This window comes from Manacus vitellinus, unplaced genomic scaffold, assembly GCF_001715985.3.
Source record: "Manacus vitellinus isolate BGI_N305 unplaced genomic scaffold, ASM171598v3 scaffold_46_pilon, whole genome shotgun sequence".
NCBI lineage: Eukaryota > Metazoa > Chordata > Aves > Passeriformes > Pipridae > Manacus > Manacus vitellinus.
In genome coordinates this window covers 4,773,893-4,795,234 of record NW_021940578.1, presented here as the reverse complement: position 1 = coordinate 4,795,234, position 21,342 = coordinate 4,773,893, and the positions used below count along the sequence as shown (strand labels likewise).

The 21,342-nt window shown below is 44.4% G+C and overlaps 1 protein-coding gene across 1 annotated transcript in view; it reads right to left on the bottom strand.

Moving 5' to 3' along the window:
• Positions 1 to 21,342, bottom strand: part of RERE (arginine-glutamic acid dipeptide repeats) — a 166,793-nt gene that overhangs the window by 91,853 nt on the left and 53,598 nt on the right. Inside the window, exons 4-6 of the mRNA XM_029962400.1 lie at positions 7,709 to 7,814; positions 6,236 to 6,332; positions 2,893 to 2,997 (exon numbers count right to left, since the gene is read on the bottom strand). Coding sequence (XP_029818260.1) covers positions 2,893 to 2,997; positions 6,236 to 6,332; positions 7,709 to 7,814 — 308 coding nt within the window. The remainder of the gene's footprint in view (positions 1 to 2,892; positions 2,998 to 6,235; positions 6,333 to 7,708; positions 7,815 to 21,342) is intronic.

Here is a 21,342-nt window from a genome sequence, read left to right as displayed (position 1 = left end):
AGCCCATACAGGATGTCAGAGCACAAAAGGAAGGCCTGGAAGCAGTGGTGGGATTCCATGTTGGTGGAATTAGTCAGTTCAGAGCAGTCACTTCTCTGAAGAGACATGAAATTAATTATTTTCGAGTACTCCACGTAAAATGAATTTCCTTTCTCAGCTGGCAGGATGAGCTCAGTGGATGCATCCCACACCCTGGAGAGCCAGGAACACACTGCAGCTCTACTGACTGGCTTCATTAACACTATTCAAGGTGTTAACACTCAGTCTCTGGCTTTAAGATTAGCTGAGGGTTTTATTCCACAATCAGACTTTTTTTAGTGATGTGAGAATTACTGAAACTGGGAGTAGTCTTTTGTCGAAATCTGGAGGAAAAAAACCCACAACCCTGCCTGATACTCACTGCAAAGAAAAGTTATCCCAAAATGCAGTTTTACCAGTTCCAGACAACAGCAACAACAGCAGGATGACAGTTGATATTTCTCCAGCTAAACCTACAACCAGCAAGTTTTCAAACAGCAAAAAAAGGACAAAACAAACTTTCCTTGAGCTCTGTGTGCTCCAACAACAAAAAGGCCTCTTATTCCACATCCACGGGCACTGGGGATGTTTTTGAGGTCTGGGATGTGTTTGAGTTGCTCTGCAAACACGTGAAAACACAGAAAGCAGATTCCCACCAGGCTGAGCTGGATCTGAGAGACCTGGGGAAGTTTATGAGTTTATGCTGAACACAAAACCACTCCAGAGGAACTCCAGCTCTGCACACACAGCCCACAGCTCAGGATTGTTGGGGCAGAGATGTTTCCTGCCCCACATTCCAACGAGGCACTTGAGGGGCTCACACTCGTTCAGAACCTCATCTACAACACGCTGTTACTTCAGGCTACCAAGAACATTTTCCACCCTCTCCGTGTGAAATAAAACACTACCTTAGAAAAGCAAACCAACCTGAAGACAAAGTTGTTTCATGTTTGGGGTTTTTTTTTGGTTTTGTTTTTTTTTTAAAGGCAAACACCAACAGCTCATCCCGAAACGTGTCTTACAATACTTTTCCTTCCAAAAGCAAAATAAATCTGGCCTTGGGAACTCGAAGCCACATGCATTGTAAAACAGTAGCAAACACACAGGTCAAAAATAATCAAGCGACCTTGACTTGGCTCCTTTTTCTCAACCTCCCCCATCCCAAGACAAAATACAGACTTGACGTGCTTGAGTGAAAAAATAAAAAAAAAAGAACTGGCTGCAACCAAATGAAGAAAAAGCTACTTTTCAGAGCTGGCCAGGCTGAGTAATTAGCTGATCACTAAGTGCTAAGCTTTGTCATTGTATTGATCTTTTCAGGCTCAGTCATTTTCTAATAGCTGGAAGAATTAGCAGCTACTTCTACACAGAAAGGGGGTTTAAAACTACCCTGACAGCTCACATAAACGGCATTTCAGAAGAGAAATCATCCATTAAACACTAATACAAACACATCGCTTAGAATTCAACCCCGACTCCAAGACTGAAGAACAGTGACAAACACAGGGGGCAAGGATGGTGCTGAATATCAGAGGTGGACCATGAAAACCTCACAAATGCCTTGCATTGTTACAAACGATGTTACAAACGTATTTTAACATGTTTTATTTTAAAATATTCCGTTCCCAGAGCTCAGCACCACGCACCACCAAGAGACCTCCTGGAGACTTACACTGAGAGTAAACTCACACTCCTCCAGGCCCCTGTCTCAGGGTTAAGGACAGTTGAAGACACTACAGAATAAGGTGCAGGCAGCCTCATAAATAGGCAATTACATAATAATAATATGCCCACCCAGGGAATTTCTTCCTAACTGCAAGCAGGTCGTGGTTGGCTCTGCCCTGAAGCAGAAAGATCCATATCTGCATTAAGAACAGCAAACCTACCACATAACAATTCAAATATTTATTGTTTATATGCCTATCTAATCCCCACTTCAAACAATACCTCTAGAAATCAAGGTCCACAGCTAATTATGTTCTGCACTGAAAGGAACAATGCACCTTTCAGTGGGCACAGGCCTTGTTCCACATAATTCATCTTTTACTCCAGTAAAATATGCCCCTACACAACCAGCTCCTCAAGGCTGGGGTTTGTAAGGTGTTCTCTGGGTTTAGAAAATTCCATAAATGAAGAAAATACAAGTCCTGGTTTGGACCCAAAAAACAACAAAGGTACACTCCAAACACAGCTGAGAAATCCTGGCTGGACAAATCCCAGGCAGACTGAAAGAGCTGGGAAATAACAGAGCTGGACACACCTTCAAATATGTACTGACTCCCAAAGAGAAGTTCTTTCTGTACCTCTAATTTGTTCTCTAGGCCAGCACAGCATCGAGTAGGAATTGCTGCTGACCCTGGATGACAATTCATACACGAGAGCAGGAATTCCCACACTTAAAAACTTCCAATTTGATTTCTTAAAAGTGTCTAAATTTTAACTTTGCTTGCCAGGAGATGCAAATGTACTGTAAAAAGTATTTTCAGGGGTGTACATTCAGCCAATGAGACAGCAAAGAACTCCTGCTGAAGTCTGCAACCTTTAAAACAAAAATAAAAATCCACATTTCTAAGAAGCTGTTTTGAAGCAGCACATTATTTACCCAGAGATGCACTTGGACATCAGGATTTACTGCAAAACTTTTGTTTTCTACTCCTATTTTCTTCTATATAAACAGCAGAAAAATGGAGCTTCTCCCTTGCATTCCCTTTAATCAGCATCACACTGGATTTTTAACCTTTCTCCCCTTGAGTAGTTGTCATAGAATCACAGAATTAAGGTTGCAAAAGACCTCCAAGATCATCAAGTCCAACCTCTGACTGAACCCCAGCTCAGGTCACTGGTAAAGTTGCCTTTAAAAGCCACTTCACTTACCTTGTCTCTGGATTATAGCCCAGGATGTAGAAAAATGAATCCACTCTGGCTTTGAACTCTCTAGCAGCAAAAATGTCAGAGAAATGGGAGATGTTGCACTTCCCTCTGGAAGAGAGAGGGAAAATGGCATTAGAATTCTTGCTTGAATAACAGCTATTTTAATTAAGTGCCACTGCAATCTGTGTATGAGCCACAGGCATCCTCGTTCTCATAAATGTCCAAAAACATCATAAATACCAGCCTGTTGTAACAAATAACCATGTGGATTCTTTCCCACGGTGGAAAGGGAAGGAAATCCAGTTACAGTGTCTCAGATGGTGTTCTCCAAACAATCATTAATCCTCCTTTAGCCAGCACAGAGTCCAAGGAGCCCAAATTTAATCAGACTAATGAACAATACCTAGAAATACAAGCCTGAAAATATCTAATTTTCGAAGTTTTTACAGTCTTATTACACTTCAATCTTCCAAAATTGTACTGTTCACATTGTTGGAGTCAGACTGGGAAGTCAGCTTTGTATTTAGAAAGCTAAATAAAACCACAGTTTAATAAAAGCTCCAAACAAAAAGCAAAGCTGTGCCGTTTTTAGCAAGTCTGCAATCCCAACAATACAAATTCCAAACAGACAGAAGTTTCTCCCTTCTCCTTTTGTACCTAAGAGAGTAAAACACACAAAGACATATTAAAAAAAATGAAGGGGGAAAAAAGGAGACCTGAGGATTTATTAGCTTGTTCCACCACAGATTGCTAATAATTTCTTTAATACAGCTCGCTGATGAAGTCATTATCTTTAAGAAGAGCATTCAGACTGACTCTAAGAAGTTGTTTCTCATTTCCTAGAGGGTTTGTTGGGCTCTTTATGTTCCACAGCTGCTCGTGCTCTGGCAGCAGCACATCCCACTTTGCTGCCTCTCAGTAAATCAGATCAGGAGCAGGCAGAGACAAATGGGCCAGAGAGGCAGAGCTGGGGCTTTTTATCTAAACCTGAGTCGAGGCAATAAACCAAAGCACAAGACTTGGCTCTTTTGCAGACTGATAGCATCTCCTCTCCCTTGCATTTACTGAACAGTATTCACTGTTATAAATAAGCTGCTACGGAGCTTATTTAACACTGTTAAAGGTTTGCCAGTCCTGGTCCAAATGGAATGAGGAGTGCTCTTGCCACCAGGACGCTGAGATGAATCATTATTTTTGCCTGCAATAATCATTATTTTGCCCAGGCTGCTCAGCAGAGCTGGGAAAACACCTCATCCTTGAACAACTGCATCCCTGAACAACTGCACAGGGGAAGCTGAAATGCTGGACTTGCTTCCCTTCCTAATCTTTTCAGGGTAAAGCACTTTAAAAAGGCTTTCCCAGTCAACAGCCAGCTAAGAACTGCCTGGGAAGGTGAGCTCTCCAACACTTCACCTGCTGCAGGTGAGGGAAACACCCCCTGGGAGGATGAAGGAGGAATAAAGGTGCTGCTGTTTGAAGCCAAAATCGATACTGGGATCCTGCAGAACTGCCCCTGGCATTGCCCAATTCCCAGTGCATGGCCCTGCTGGCAAAGCACAGAGAGCCTGGGTACTGCCAAGGCCGTGCCAGGCTCTGATGGAACATGAGCAAGGTGTGAACACCCATCCCACACAAACACTCAAGGCCAAACTCCTCCCTGACACCCATTTTCTCCCCGGTGGCTGCTGCTGGTTTCCTGGTTTAGTCATTTAGAACGACAGAAAACGAGAAGGGGGATTTGTTTTGATAATTCGCATTAAATTCACATTTTAAAAGCGTTCTGGGGAAAGAGATCGAGTTTCCTTTCAATAATTCAGCTGACAGTTAATAAGCATTTGCCAGCTAAGCTGCATTATCTGTGTCAGTGGCAGCAGCACATCTTGTTCACAGCATTTCACACAAGGAGTGCTGCACTCACCACAAAGATCCATACAGGTAAAATTAAGCACATCATTTTTATTACACACTTCCACAGGGAGCTACAACTCTGCTCCAGTTAAATTTTTCCACCTGTTGGAGCAGAGGATTGGTAGTTACAATCACTGGTTTTATTTCCCAGTCTGTCATCAATTCATCCTGTGTCCATTTGTTTGCAGAGGGCAGAGGAATCATCTGGTATTATAATAAATTAGAATTTCATGTTAACCTTCCATGCATCACGACACACTCTGCCCACTCCACGTTCTCACTGAGAACACCACGTGCCATTATCCTGATGTTCAACTTGTCCACTGGGAGAAGGTTATTTATCTAGTTTGTTTGCCATACGTGTAAATTCCATTTTTAACTTTCCATTTCTATCTTTTCTTTAAAAAGAAAAAAAAAAAAAATAAAATAAAAAACCAGAAAGGATGTAGAAGAGAAGGTAAGATACTCCCAGGGAAAATTCCAGACACACAGTTGAGTTTCTCTCTGTTGAAGCAGACAGATTTCCAGCTTGGTTCCATCAGGACAGCCAACCTCCTGCTAGCTGCTCTCTGGGAATGCTCATTTAATATTGCAAATCGACCTCCTGTAACTCTGCAAAGGCACTGTGGAATTCCACGAGCTTGTAGCACACCCCTGGAATGCTCTGAGTTTATAAAAGAAGTCTAATACATAAATCAAAGACTTCCTCCCCCAATAGAACAGGAGCTAAGTTTGTCTTGAAGTAAAGTGGCTTCAGCAAAGTGACTCTGAGCACAAAAATGTCTCCAGATGGCTCTGGTGAAACACCATCTGAGCATTATTAGCAGGGAGATTATTCAATTTGCATTTTGACAATATCCAGGCATGTTTGGCAGGCTGAAAATCAGCTGAAAAATAAGGCCTGGCTGTTTTTCTCCGAAAACACTTGGCAGTGGTGGCGTGTCCCCCTCAGCTCGGACAGCCCAGCAAACACCGGGTGAGCAAGAGCAGCAGCCCCCGGGGAAGGGCAGGGAGCAGGAACAGCTCCCTCTGGGTGTGCAGGCAGAGCTCTGAGCTGTGACAATGACAAGGGCCCGGGAGAAAAAGCCTTTTAACACAATTTAATCAGGGCGACACCCCGGCAGTCCGGGCTGCAGGAGATGCCACCGTTACCAGGGCAATCAAACCCCGAGCAGGGAAGGGCAGCGCTGCCTCAGGAACCAGCCATGACCTCAGCTGGCAACGCCGGCAAACAATATCTTCTGAGCAACATCGATTAACCGAGATTAAAACTGAACAATTACAGCTCGGTGCTGACTGAGAGCAGATAACGCCAGTTAATTACCGCGGGAGAGGAGGAGAAGGCTGAGCTGGGTGTTAATGACCCCACACAAACCCAGTAAAGCCCCTCTGGTGTCACTGAGGGTTCTCTCACCCCCCTCAGCCCGCAGGGTCTCACCTGAGGGCAGCAGCGTGGTAAGTGTCCACATAATCGGAAATGAAGAGCTCTCTGTTCTTGATAACGGGGTCTGTGATAACCAGCTCTCGTCCAGAGTCTGCCAGAAAGCACAAACACAACCCCCCGACTCGTTAGCTGGTCTGCAGGTGGTTTTTACAGGTCAAAGTGTGAGGATGGTCCTCAGATAACACACTCAGGTTAATTAAGGTGACAAACACTCTGTTAATGTGGCCTGTAAAGGATGGGATATGAGAATTAATGTGTAAGAATGGCATATCCATTCTTATACATCAATTCTCCCTTGCCATACCTAAAAATCTTTGGAAGGGAAAGAGCTTTTAAGGAAAAATGATGACACATTTATCCACTGACCACTGGAAACTGTCACTCACTCCTAGGGGGAACGAATTCAGGTGGAAGGACATAAGGAAATTAAATTGTTACTGACTTTTCCAGGATAAGGTTTGGGCTGTTTTGCATATTTAATGTCAAATCTTCAACTGAATCTTGACAGCACTAACTGCTTAGTCCTCTGGCTTTTGAGGTAAATATTGATATTCGTGTTGAAACACCGAAAATTCTGAGTGTTAACAAAAAACTGGAACACAACACAACTTTTTCCATGACTTCTTCATAACCCCTTTGAGGAGCACGAAAACACTCGCCCAGGAGTGCATAAAAAAGCAGCCATGCTATCAAAACTGCTCCCTGCCTGACACTGGGCCTGTAATCTCATCCTCAGAAGTTTCGAATAAATTAGTAAGAGAAACGTTAAGATTTGTGGGGCTTTTGCTAAAAAGCACACACAGAATGTCCTTTAAAAGGAGAACTCGTGCTCAACTTTGTACTGTCAGGCACCAGAAAAGTTGCTGTGTTCCATATTTCAATCATCAACTTTTATCATCACAGTTCACCTTGGAGTATCTTCAGAATTTTGAACAGTTGCCTCGAGGAACTTCCCTGGTAAGAACAGAAGCAAATGTTATGTCTTCCCTGGAGGCAAGAGATAAATGGCACTGGGATATGTACACTGAAGTTTCTTCTGCTTCTGTTAAACCCAAGATCACACTTGTTTTTGCAAAGAGAGAAGGGGAAACGCAGCTGGGAGTGTTCCAGTTCCATCCCTTCCTGCAATATTCACGGGGGTGAGGGGCAGGAATGGAAAACACCCAGTTCTGCACAAAAATCAGGAGAGAGTCACAATTCCTTTGGATAATTTGGTCTTCACTCAGTTATTAGCACAGAAAGCCTGCAAAAGATTCAGTGTTGGGTTTGTTTTCTCTTATCTCTGTTTAATCCATCACAGAAATGCATCTGATTACAGCTGTGGGTACAGGAGTTAAACCAGGCAGGGCAGAAACACCACCAGCTGATGGATTGCTTCACACCCCTATGCAAAAGTGTTCTTGCTTTGGTAAAACTTCAAACTGAGAGCAAGGCAAAGCAGGCCTGGCTCTGGAAAGCCTGACTTACCATTCTCGTTGTGCCTGTCCTGGACCAAGTGCTGATAGACAGAGTCCGGGACCTCCGACTGGCGATAGTACCACTTGACGTTCATGAGGAGATGGTCCCGTTTGCTCTGAAAAACAAGGTCTAAAGGCATTACTAAAAAGGGAAATCGCACCACACCTGACACAACCTTCTAAGTTTTCCACACTGAAACCTGAGATGAAACCCAAAAAAGGAGGAAAAACCCCAAAAAGGAGGAAAAACCCAAAAAGGAGGAAAGCGTTTCCATGACGCCGAACCGGAGAAACGTGCTGAGGGACAGATGGATTTTCAAAGGCAACAAGAACCTCCTGCAGTTGTGTCTCTCTGTGCATCTGACCAGCAAACACTAATCTATTCACTCACATTAATTAACCCGAGAAAAGAAAAGGCAGGGATTAGAAAAGGATTGGAATTTCTGGCCTCATGCAGCATGGTCTTAGTCTGCTATTTCTACAGCCATGAAGTATTTATGGCCAAACATGCAAAAAAGAATACCAATAGTAACATAATTCAATGCAACTCTTTTTTAATAGTTGAAACTAAGAGATAATAGAATTTTCCCTCCCCCAGGGACAGATGGATTCAGACATAATCATAGATGTTCTTTATTACACAGAAGAATAGGATACTGCACTTCAATCACAATAATTACAGGCTCTGACTGCTCATGAACCTCACAGCAAAATTTACACAGAACTATCTTCTTCAAATGCTCCTTTTTCATTGAGACTCTCCAGCCACCAATTTGTTCCTTCTTAGAAGGAAACTGAAGCACAACCACCACTTAAAAAGAGAATTTTTAGATCAAGTCATTACAGACTCTGCTTCAGTTTATCTCTGAACCCCTCGGTCAGCAATTCCTTCTGCTGTTCCAAAACACTTGAAGAAACAAAAGCCTGGAGGGAAAATAACATTCTTTTGGCATGAGGCAACTGCAAGTTCGTGTTTTTCCGGATTACAATTCTCCAGACCCTTCTAGGATTGCTCCTAAAACATTTGACATTTCCAAGTTAAACCACAGGTTACTGGCCCGGAAGGTTCCTGTTGTCTCTCCTGTTGCTGTTACAGCGATTCTGCTTCCCAAACAACATCAAAACCTTCCCATTGAAAGCACTTGGTGAAGCCTTTGATGAGAACCACGTGCAATACCAGAAAACCACTGCCAGTGGCAGCATTGTGCCAGAAAAGTTTGTGACTGATCCACCACTTCCACACGAGATGCTCTTGAATCCTCAAAGCCCATTCAAGAACAACACTTGGGCTGTACAGGAGAAACCTGATCCTGCTCTGTTGGGTTGGTTTTTTTTTTTTTTAAATAACACGTTTGCAATCAAAGCCAACGAGCTTGTCTAATGCATGAAAACATCAAAAGGACAAGGAGTGAGAGGCAGCTCTGATTTCTGGCGCCTGCTGTTCCAAAATTGGGGTTGCAGACTCGTCTGTTCTCCTGCAGCACAGCTTTTGTGAGCAGCCTCCCTGAATCCTGGAGACAAAATAAGTACAAGGAAATAATCTGTTACCCTCTCACCAAGTGCTAACAGGGACTGCTTGAAATGATGGGAAACATCCCAACAGCCCAAGCAGTTCTCTGGGAATTCTCTCTGCATTCCTTAGGTGGGAGGAGAAAGCCCCCACTCTCGTGCTGAACACACAAACCATCCCTCTGTGGCACAAAATCCCACTCCCTTTTATATGAGGGCAGTTTACAACAAGCAATAACAGCTTAATGCTTTGATTTGCTGGGTTTGTGCCACTGAAGTCAGGGGGCTCTCAAATAATACAACCCTCCAAGGAGCAGTGGGAAGGAGGCACAAGTGCATCTGTATGGGGAACCAGGAAGGTGGACTGAAAAATCCACTCTGGGACTTGGTGGTGGAGGTGGTTTTGAATAGCAAATGATATCAGGGGGAGGAGGAGGACTAGAAATCAGGAATGGAAGGCACTTACAAAGAGTTACCTACAAACCAAACCATCCCAAGTCTGAACAACAACGAGCAGCCAATGGAGAGATCCAAGAAAAGAGAGTAAATTATTATATTTTGGAAAAAAAGTAGAGGACAAAGGTAGCAAATGATGAATGAAAGGCTGCAACTCTGCTAAGAGGGGACAGTTTTGCAGAAGGAATTCTGAGGGTGTACAAATTCTGTGTAAAGATACATCCTTTACATCTGCACACACTGGGATGATATTCCAACAAAAAGGGATCAACACTGAAATGTTTTCACTGCTTCCTTGGCATCACAGGGAGCTGGGAGGTCACAGCTTTTCTGTGAATTAGGCCAAGGCTCTAAAGGAGGTGGTGATGCCATCACCCCACTTCCCTCTCTCTGTTTCTAATTCTACCCTAGAACAGCACAGGGCTTTTAGCAGAGCAGGGATGAGGCCAAGGTCAGCACTTCCAAAGGGTTCAGATACTCTGGAGAGAAGAAATCAGTGCCTGGAAGTGAGGTTTTCCCACTTGCTGCCATAAGGGACCACCTCACCCTCTGCCCTCCCCCCAAAATACCCTTTTTTGCCATTCAGCCAAAGCAAAGAGAAGTTTTTTGCCACATCCCCTGGAAGCTTCACTGCCAATGCTGCCCAATATGCACTAAAGAAATGGGCTAGCAGGGGATTACCCAGGAGCTCATCAGGAATATTCACACATGAACACACAAAGGAGGCAGGCAAAGCATTTACTGTGTTTGGCAGCATTTTATCACCTCATCACTCAAAAATCCCACAGTTTAAAAAAAAAAAAGGATAACATCTACACACAAGGTTGGAGCTTTCTGCCAGCTGAAGCGTTGGAATTTGATGGGAAGATATTTCACTTCCCACTCCGAGTGGGAACCCCTCGGAATGCCTCAGTTGTTCCCCTCCCTGTGCTTCATTCCAGGGGTTTTGAGGTTTCTCCGGCACACGAAGGAGAACAACAACATTTCCTCCCCTGCAATCAGAGTCTCAGCCGGGAGATTGGATTTCGGGAGGCGGGGCTGGATCGAAGGAGTTTTTAGGGAAGTGATGAATGGCCCTGTGCTGCCAAACAGGAGAGGGACTGATGGCTCAGGCTGAGCCTGCAGGGGGGAAACGCTGGCACAGGGCAGGACAAAGCAAAAGGAATTACAGGGGGTTCCTAACACAGAGAACCACAGTTCAAAAATGCATCTTTTAAAACTCTGGAGAAAAAACATGAAGTTAGAATTTGCACCAGAACAGGGGATAAAACCAAAACACAACCAGGCCAAATGGTGTGGGATGAACACAGACTCTACACCCACTTCAACCCTGAACTTCTGAACACTGAGTTCTATTAAATAAGTCATCTGAAGGGAATTAGAAATGAGAAGATGGATGAAGATGGCCAGTCTTTAAAGATTCTCAGACTCGTGGCTCCACGGTGCTGACTGGCTCTTGGTCATGGAATCGTGGGATGCTGCCCATGGAATAACTTGGAGCCTCCACAAGTAAAGAAAGCAGGGACAAAAATATCATTTACAATGGGATGTGTAACTTTTTTAATCAGTTTTTTTTACAGAAAGGTCTCTGGATAAGGTTGCAACCAAAAATATGCCACTGTACTAATAAACTGCTATTTGTGCTCTGCTGGCAGGGGTTGGGGTTGGGATGTGGGTTGGTTGGGTTGTGGGGTTTAGGGGGTTTTTTTGTTTTGTTTTTCTGTTTGTTTTAAGGGGGAGGTGTGATCTCCTTCCTAAATCACTCTTTTTACCAGGTTTGGTCAGTTTTGTCCAATTAATTTAAAAGCTTCACCCTGAGAAGCATTTTCTGTACTTCCTCTCCAATACGGATGATTTTGTGGGTTTTAACCTGAAGCTTCAATCTCCCTAAAAATATATAAAACGTCTGTCAGAGTCTTCCTTTTCACATTTACATCCTTCACTGCACAGAAATTCCTAGACATGCTATTTTGTCAGCCAACTTTCTAAATATGTATGTCATTTATAAAGCAGACTATACTCAGAGGTGTCAAGGCGCCAACTTCTGTGGCAGACTATTTATTTTAGAGCCATGTGCACACAAAAGAAGTGTCCCCCAGTTCCTGAAGTGTGACTTTTTTTTTTTTAATTTTTTTTTTTTAACACCTTTACATCTGAAAAGCCGCAGACAGTCACCTGCCAAATTCAGACTCAGCCGTGGCAAGTGCTTTTAAATTTCAAAGTGTCTTTCTGGCGGCTCCAAACGATTCCCTGTGCTACAAAACCACACTCTCCCCTTAAATGAAAATATTGTCTTCTGCTGCAGCACTCACTAAGTGCTCACTTGGGGGGTTTTGTTCGTGCTGACATTTTGGGTTTTGCTCCTTTGAAACAACATGAATCAGTTTTGGGCATGGAACAAGAATGAGATGGAACCTGTAACTGGATTAAAGCCTCCCCAGTTCACAAGCATCTGGTCAACTTCGATTTAAAATGAGCCCCTGCCTCGGAGGGAGGAAAAAAAATAATCTTGCAGGTTTCTCTTTTAAAAGTAGGGAATGTTGTGATTTCCACAGCCCCTGTGATAATTCCAAGGTGCCTGTTTTCCTTAGGACAGGCTCCCAACACAGCTCCTGCTCATCCCAGCTCGGAGCTGCCGAGGTTCCAACACTCTCCTTCCAGGGTTATGAGTAACCACACTGTGCAAACCACCACAGATGTCCTGCACCTTCTCCCAGAGGGATTTAATCAGTGTACTTCACTACTTGCCCTATTTAGATCCATGTTAAATCACAACTAGCCTTGGAAACAATATCCCAAACGCTGGGGATGACAGATGGGCACGAGGGAGTGGGGGAATAGCAGCTCTTTCAGAGGCACAAACAGCAAAACAGGAACAAGGAAAAGAACATCTCCCCCTTTCCAACGTGTTTTTCACTACGAAATTTTTCCATCAGAGAAGAAATGATAATAATGGGATTCATTCTAAGCTACCAAATTCTCTGCAGGATTTTAATTTACACGTTAAATATTTTACCAGCGTAAAAATAAACATCTTGTGCACAGCAGCAAAGCAGCTCTGGCCCCACAAAGCCAAGGGTTGGGGTTTTTTTTTTAGCAACAGAAATTAACCTCCTCCTTTGGGGCATTGTTTGTCCCCCCTAAAATAAAGATTTCACTCCACACAAACAGTTGCAATGATGCTCCCTGACGTGCCTGACTCCAGTGGTACATTTGATTTCCTCCATCCCTTCCTGGCCCTTCCCTGCCATGTGCAATTGCTTCCAATATTTCTACTCCAACTGCAGAGCTATTTTTTACACTTAGAATTTTGACATTTACTAATATTCAGAGGAGAGAAAAAGAAAAATAGAGACCACTCAAGCAGTGAGGAGGGAAAAAAAAAAGCAGCGGGGGGGGGGACAAATGAAACTATCCGGGTATCAGGAGCTAAAGAGATCCAGCAAGGATTATTTCTCTTCCCCCTCCACAACAGCCCATGTAATTTCACATTCTCAGGATATCTTTTTGTAGGCTGCTTGCTAATTAATTAGGAAACCCGATCAGCTGTTTGTAAGCCAGGCAAACCCAGCTTGGAAATGCAGAGGTTTATTACTCCAAATGAATGTTATTTTTGCAGCTTGATTATTTAATTCAGCCGCCCGCGTAGCAACACATAATTACTCCTTGCAAACACAGAGGCATTGTCAGCCTTCAGCAAGAAATGGAAAAAAAATGGGAAATGAAAGCAAGGACGTGGCAACAACGCAGATTAATCCTCACAAGAGCCCGGGCAGGGCCGTCCCTGTCGCCCTGAACCCACACAAAGGCTGCCCCCTCTAAACCTGTTATCTAATGACTGTTCCATCACGAGAGCTTTTGGAACAGGAACACGCCTGGGTGGCTTATTTGGGGCACAAGGCAGGGCACAAAGCAGGGCTGATTGAGGGGAGGCAGGAAATGAGAGGGCTCGGGGAGAATCGATCAGTGGCTTCGCTCGAGTGGGAGCTGAGCTGGGAACGAGCTGCCCGGGGTATCAAATATTGCTGTTGCCAGGGTAAAGGCCCATTTCTGTGATCTGTGCAGGAGAGAGCGTAGTTTATTGACAAAACAATATCGGATTTTTCTCGCCACGCCTCGCGCTTGACATTTGGTGACTGTTTACGGGTTTTTTTCCCTGTGTCCTTTTTACTCACAAATAAAACTCATTTTGGAATTCACGAAGTCACCTCGGCGGGGCTGCAAATTAATTCAGCCTCGTGTACAAGTAACTCTGAGATGTAAAACACGCCTCACACACCCCTTGCCCTAAATCCCAACCTTTCACACTGGGATGCAGGTGCACAAAGCACTTGGACACCTCCAGGATACACAGGCCTTTTGCTCAGAGCCACCCTGCTTTGGTGAGAATATTCTTTGCTCTTGGTCTCTGCTGCAGTTTCTACAGAATTGGAAGCAACACTGTTGACAAACACGCCCAAACATCACAGACAGGTTATTTGTAGACTTGTTTCCTACAGAAGAAGAGGGGAAAGTCCCATCAACATACCTGCAAACCTCAGCCTACCCACACATAGCGATGGATAAAACAACAATCTGTTTGCCCACGCCTTTAAAACAGTGCAAATCGTGGTCAAAATTAGTTTCTCATCAGGACACATCAACGCAGATTAATCCTCACAAGAGCCCGGGCAGGGCCGTCCCTGTCGCCCTGAACCCACACAAAGGCTGCCCCCTCTAAACCTGTTATCTAATGACTGTTCCATCACGAGAGCTTTTGGAACAGGAACACGCCTGGGTGGCTTATTTGGGGCACAAGGCAGGGCACAAAGCAGGGCTGATTGAGGGGAGGCAGGAAATGAGAGGGCTCGGGGAGAATCGATCAGTGGCTTCGCTCGAGTGGGAGCTGAGCTGGGAACGAGCTGCCCGGGGTATCAAATATTGCTGTTGCCAGGGTAAAGGCCCATTTCTGTGATCTGTGCAGGAGAGAGCGTAGTTTATTGACAAAACAATATCGGATTTTTCTCGCCACGCCTCGCGCTTGACATTTGGTGACTGTTTACGGGTTTTTTTCCCTGTGTCCTTTTTACTCACAAATAAAACTTGTTTTGGAATTCACGAAGTCACCTCGGCGGGGCTGCAAGTTAATTCAGCCTCGTGTACAAGTAACTCTGAGATGTAAAACACACCTCACACACCCCTTGCCCTAAATCCCAACCTTTCACACTGGGATGCAGGTGCACAAAGCACTTGGACACCTCCAGGATACACAGGCCTTTTGCTCAGAGCCACCCTGCTTTGGTGAGAATATTCTTTGCTCTTGGTCTCTGCTGCAGTTTCTACAGAATTGGAAGCAACACTGTTGACAAACACCCCCAAACATCACAGACAGGTTATTCGTAGACTTGTTTCCTACAGAAGAAGAGGGGAAAGTCCCATCAACATACCTGCAAACCTCAGCCTACCCACACATAGGGATGGATAAAACAACAATCTGTTTGCCCACGCCTTTAAAACAGTGCAAAACGTGGCCAAAATTAGTTTCTCATCAGGACACATCGTGTGCAAGGCTGTTCTGGGCACTGGCAGGATGTGGCCAGGCAGCCAAACCCTCGGAACCAGCCCCCAAGGCTGGAGCCTCCAGCAGAGCGGTGGGTGAGGAGCGACTCATCCGCATGTTAATGCCGAGTGGCTGCCATATGTTGTCTCCCAGTGTGGGTGGTTTGGCATTAGAGCTGCTAGACTGTCTTAAAAACACAGCCTTCAGATCCCCAGAACTGCACCACCCAAACTTGCCACGCTGCCACCTTCCCCAGCACGAGATGTTCTGGTGGGGCGAGGCAAGAGCTCCACGGGCACGCACGACAGACAAAGAATAATTCTGGCAGCTGAGAACTGGGCAAAGATCCCTCAGAAACTGCAATAAACAGCACTAAAAGGCTGCCTGAACCTCGGGGAATTCAACAGCAAAATCTGCCTCATCAGGAGTTAGCACTGAATTTCGTTTGCTTCAACTGGATGCACTTCTAAGACAAAGCTCAACCAAATGAGCATGTTTCTACAAAACTCAACCAATCTGGCACTGATGTTACCTCCCAGCTCTTAGTTTTATTTAGTGTCACTCAAGCATCTTCCCTTGAACACGTGGGTGAGGAGCGACTCATCCGCATGTTAATGCCGAGTGGCTGCCATATGTTGTCTCCCAGTGTGGGTGGTTTGGCATTAGAGCTGCTAGACTGTCTTAAAAACACAGCCTTCAGATCCCCAGAACTGCACCACCCAAACTTGCCACGCTGCCACCTTCCCCAGCACGAGATGTTCTGGTGGGGCGAGGCAAGAGCTCCACGGGCACGCACGACAGACAAAGAATAATTCTGGCAGCTGAGAACTGGGCAAAGATCCCTCAGAAACTGCAATAAACAGCACTAAAAGGCTGCCTGAACCTCGGGGAATTCAACAGCAAAATCTGCCTCATCAGGAGTTAGCACTGAATTTCGTTTGCTTCAACTGGATGCACTTCTAAGACAAAGCTCAACCAAATGAGCATGTTTCTACAAAACTCAACCAATCTGGCACTGATGTTACCTCCCAGCTCTTAGTTTTATTTAGTGTCACTCAAGCATCTTCCCTTGAACACGGCCTCATCCAGGTTTTTAAAGGAGAAAAAGAACATCACTCATTTCAGGTAATGACAACAGAGATGTCTGTGTTTAAAACAAACTGCAGTATTGATTCCATAAACTTTTCAGCTTTACTAGAAACAAAGCTGCTCGCTGTGCCAAAAGAATTAGCAAGTCACCTGGTTTGATTTTTGAGTGAAATACACCCCAGTACAAAGACACCCTTAAAATTGCAGTGCAACCCTAAATGACAAAAGATAACTTCACCTTGTTAAAAAAAAAAAAAGGCAGTTATGCTTAAACCCCGACTGGCTTAAAAAAAACTATGATAAGATCTTCCATGAAGGTTATGGGTCATTGCCTGCTAGCTCATTTAATCCCTTTGTGGGATCTTTCTGCTCCGTTTCCCTTTGACATTCCCGGGATCCCATCTGTGGCTCCCGGTGTTGGTGACGTGGAGCAGAGGCACAAAATCATCCCAGAGGCACAAAATCATCCCAGAGGCACAAAATCATCCCAGAGGCACAAAGTCACCCCAGAGGCACAAAATCATCCCAGAGGCACCAAGTCACCCCAGAGGCACAAAGTCACTGCTGGGGACGAGCACCGGGAAGGAGCCTGGCAGGGCTGGGAGACAGCCTGTCCACCCATTTCCTCCTCCCCCTGAGAGCCACAAAAAGCTTTCCCCAGCTGACTGCTCCCTTCCTGGGGACAATCCCCAGCTGTCTGCAGCCCTGCATCCGGAGCAGATAAAGGGGGCTGTGTCTGATGAGATAAAATTGGTGTTACCTTCACAGGTTCCCAAGAGGGAAGCAGAGCACGGATGCACAGCCAGTGGATGCACAGCCAGTGGGATCCATCCTATTTTTGTCTGAGCAAACCACATCTCCACGTTTTCTGGGATTCCTGCTGTTGGTGAAGATCCTTCACAACCCCCTGAGCTGCTGCACCTCTGTGTGTGTGTTACAGCCAGGGGCAAAGCACAGGGGAAGCTGTGGAGGTGACACATCCCTGCTGTGATCCTACAAATATCACAAAGCCCTTCACAGAGACAGGGCTGAGGAGCCACGAACAGGCTGTAACTCAAATCACTGGAAGAAAAAGCAACAAGCACTATTTTTGACCCCAGCCTGTTCATGTGTGCTCCCTCTCCCAAATCCATCATGCCTTTCCCACAGAAGGGAATTTGGAGGGACAGGGACCCTCCTCAGCATCCCTGTTGCTGGGCTCACCCCACACAGGGTCCAGCAAACCAGGCACCATGAGCAAACAGTCACCTCCAACTAATGGTACCACAAATGCACTGAACTAATCATCCAACATAGGCTCTGGTAATTAAATTCCATTAAGGTTTTTTAGCATCATCCCGAAGAAGTGCAACACTGAAATGAAGACACCATTCAGGCCATGCCTGGCATTTGCCATTAAATGTCATTTATGGTATATCCAGCTCCAATCTAATTGCTGAGCCCCACCAGCTGCAGTATTTATCACTTCTATTAACACAAGCAGCACCTGGCACTGGGGCTGTTCCAAGCCATCATATACAGTTTAAATAGATTTCTCACCTTTTAAATATCAAGAGGCCACATTTTCTTTACCATCTCACCAAGGGGTTTACCTTTGAACAAAGACATACCAAGAGCTGGAGGATAAAACAATCAGGAGACAGTTTGCTCTGCAAACCCTGCCCAGAGTTTGAACAGTCACAGGGCTGTTAAAATATCGCCTCATGGGCAGGGGAATTTTAGGACAGGCAAAATTAAAGCACCTCTTCAAACAGGCTGGGGTTTGAAATTATAAAAAGGAAAGGAAAAAAAATAAATAAAGACTGATTAGCCAGACCCTGTGACTTGGCCATTTCACCACAAAAGCCAATGCTGTTCCCATCAGGAAACAAAGTGTGTTTGGAAAATAAATGCCTGGAAAGTAAATGTTTCCTTGTGCAGCTCCTCGGAGGATGTAATTTGCTTATGAAATGGTCAGTTACTTCAACGTTTACATCCTCTAAGAACCTGCACAAAACGTGTGTTATAGAACAAGCCAATGTTTTAAAGCAGGAAAAAAAAAAAACAGCTTTCTACACGTGCTTCATGTGAGGCTGTTCAGGCACTGGCTGATAAACAGGGGCATGACACAGCCTTCATAAAAACACTGCCAGTAATTAGTGTGCAACAACCACAGCGGCTAATCAAGAAAACAAAGCAGGAATCTTAAAAAAATAATGTCAAGTTGTAGAAGATACAACTGGCTCTTATCCCACATTTCTGATACAGATTGTCCACAGCTAGAATTAGAAGCACCAGACTTTGTGTTTTTTCTTTGTATTTATATGGAAATCAGTACTAAATAAACATCCCCCACACCGGCTCCACAGGCTGCAATCTAATCTGAACCCGGAGATTGGAAAGATGGGCTCCATTCATCTGGAAATAGCCAGATATTGAAACCACTAAAATCAGAAATAACTACACTGGGAATAAAATGGATCCATTTACCTGCTAGAAAAGAAAAATGCTCAAAGGAAAAGTTGGGAGAGAGAGATACAAAGGAAAAAGACCTCTTTTCTCAGGCACTGAAAGCATAAACATCCAGACAACTACGATGATCCACGAGAAAAAGAGCCGTGAAACACAGAAATAGAGTTTTTAAACATATAGTGCAGACCACGGACACCATCTGCACTCTGGCTGGAATGAAAGGGAACACAGCCAGCCAAGCTAACACACAGTTTCTAAGGCTAATCGTTTGTCTTGGGCAATATAATCGTCACAGCATTACAGCTCTAACAAATGAAGCCACTAATAGCTCCCATTTTAAAAAGTCAAGGTGTTAATTCAGTCAGGGATCCAGCAGCAGAATAACTTTGAGACCAACCAGTAGTTCCATAAACCATTCAGTCCTCATGTAGACCTCAAATTAATTTACTTTATTACTGGAGGCATTGGATGGAACCCATTTTTTTGCCCAATTCAAAGGCTCCTGCCTCTGAAATCCTCCTGTAATGTTAATGAAGGTTTTTGCCTTTCCCTTGTTGTTCTGGGCACAAGGGTTTCTACCAAGCATATCATCACAGCCAGTTCTTCCAGACACTTATTGAAAACAGGAGAATTCTGTGTGCAACCATTACCCAGAAATGCAGAAGCTGGCAGAGTACCTTACCAAAAAAAAAAAAAAATTATTAAAAGTTATTCAGGAAATTTGTATAAAACTTGGTTAGACTGGTTTAGAGGGAGCTCATGATTCTGATTAGCTTCCTCTTAACAAATGCCAGCTTCTCAGCAGGAGTTAGGAGATTGTTTTTAACATCTCCATGAACTCAGTCCTTCAAACTGCTGAGCAGGAGGAGTCTCTTTTGGGAAAAATTAAAGTGTTAGAGATTATGTAATAAAATCAGGAGCTCTCCCTCTCTTTGACACTCGTGTTAAAGGCAGAAGCCTGTTTAAAGCAGTGTTGGAGCACATATTTGAGAAGCCTGTGCAATTGTCTTCAGTTCTGGCTGTAACATCTCTCTGGGAACCTGACCTCAAAGGCCTGGAGCTCACTGAGTGTTCAGTACCTTAGCAAAGTGAAATAAAATCAAATATTCATGCACTGGCACAAGCAACACTAACAAATCCAAACCCATTTCCCAACGCTTGAACTATTGCAAACTACAGCACTTGTCCTACAAGTGCTTTCCAATGAGTGCAGCAATAAATTAATCTGTAATATAATGCAATATTAGCTCACATTTAAATATTTACTAGGCAGTTAATGCCTTTCAAAGGCAGGAATGCCCCAGATATGCTCCCAGCTGTTTATTTTCCTGGCCCGATGTCTTTAGTAACAAACAGCCCAGGGGTTGAATCACCCCTCCACATTCAGCAGCAATATTAAACACCAGGGACAGGGATCCATCAGGCCTCTCTGGCACCAGGAACAGCCAACATGTGGGAATGGAGCATGTTCCAGGGGGATGGAGCATGTTCCAGGGACCTGCCCTTCCCAAAGCCTGGGGAGGATGATGGAGAGCAGGGATTGCAGCACAGGTTACACCCAACCCTGCAGAGACCACGACAGCTGAACCCCCAGATAAAGGGTTCTGGTGATATTTCACCACTTTGGGGGAATTTTGCACTTTGGAGAGTGAAGTTTTTAGCTGAAAAGGTCCAAACTACCTCAAAATTCCAGCAGTTTACATTGGATGAATTGAGGGTGCAGGAAATCCCACTGAAGGGCAGCAAAAATCAGGATACAATTTCCAAGTATTTCCTTACAAACCTGCCCCAGCTGAGGCAGGGAAACACTAAATCACAGTCCCTGCTGGTGACCATCATCATCATCATCATCATGATCAAGAATTCCCGGGTTTAGGAATTGCTTTGTGATTTCAGTATGTGAACCATCACAGCACATCAGAATAGGGACACCAACAGCAAACAGCAGCTTCCTTTTTGGAAAGCATTATTTCCCAATCTTTTTTGGCAACAGACATTCCAAAAAGCATCCAAGGGAACACCTTCCTGCAGATCCCTTGCCATCCATTGCAGCACTGTCTGATATTCCACATTCTGCAGCTTGTGCCTGGCAGGGTCCTGGGGTTCACACATATCAAAGCAGCCAATTGCCTTTTCTCTTTTTTTTGCCTTTTTCTCTTTTTTTTAAAAAAAAAAAAAAAAAAGTGAAGAATATGAAAGCACAGACTGAAGCTGGTCCTTGTTAGCAGACCCATTTTCATCTCTTTAAACTCAAAGAGAGCAATTCCCTTGAAAACTGTCACAGCATTTTCCCAATCCATAAAGAGGAAGTTCAACAGCCTCAGGTCACTAATCACAACGACGGGAGATCCAGAGCATAAATTATGTCTTCCCATTTCACAGCAGCGAAACACAGAGAGCCTTTTATCTTCCTTATTTGATTCTTTCTATAAACTGAATGTTTTAGGCATGTTTGTAGCCTAAAAAGGATGTTTTACAAATAAAAGGGAAGCACTTTGTGCAGCCTTTCCTGACAGGAGGTGGATGAGGAGCACAGACAGGTGGATGGACAGGAATTGCTTTACACAGCAACATAACCTGGGTGTTTTCTCAAAGGAAAA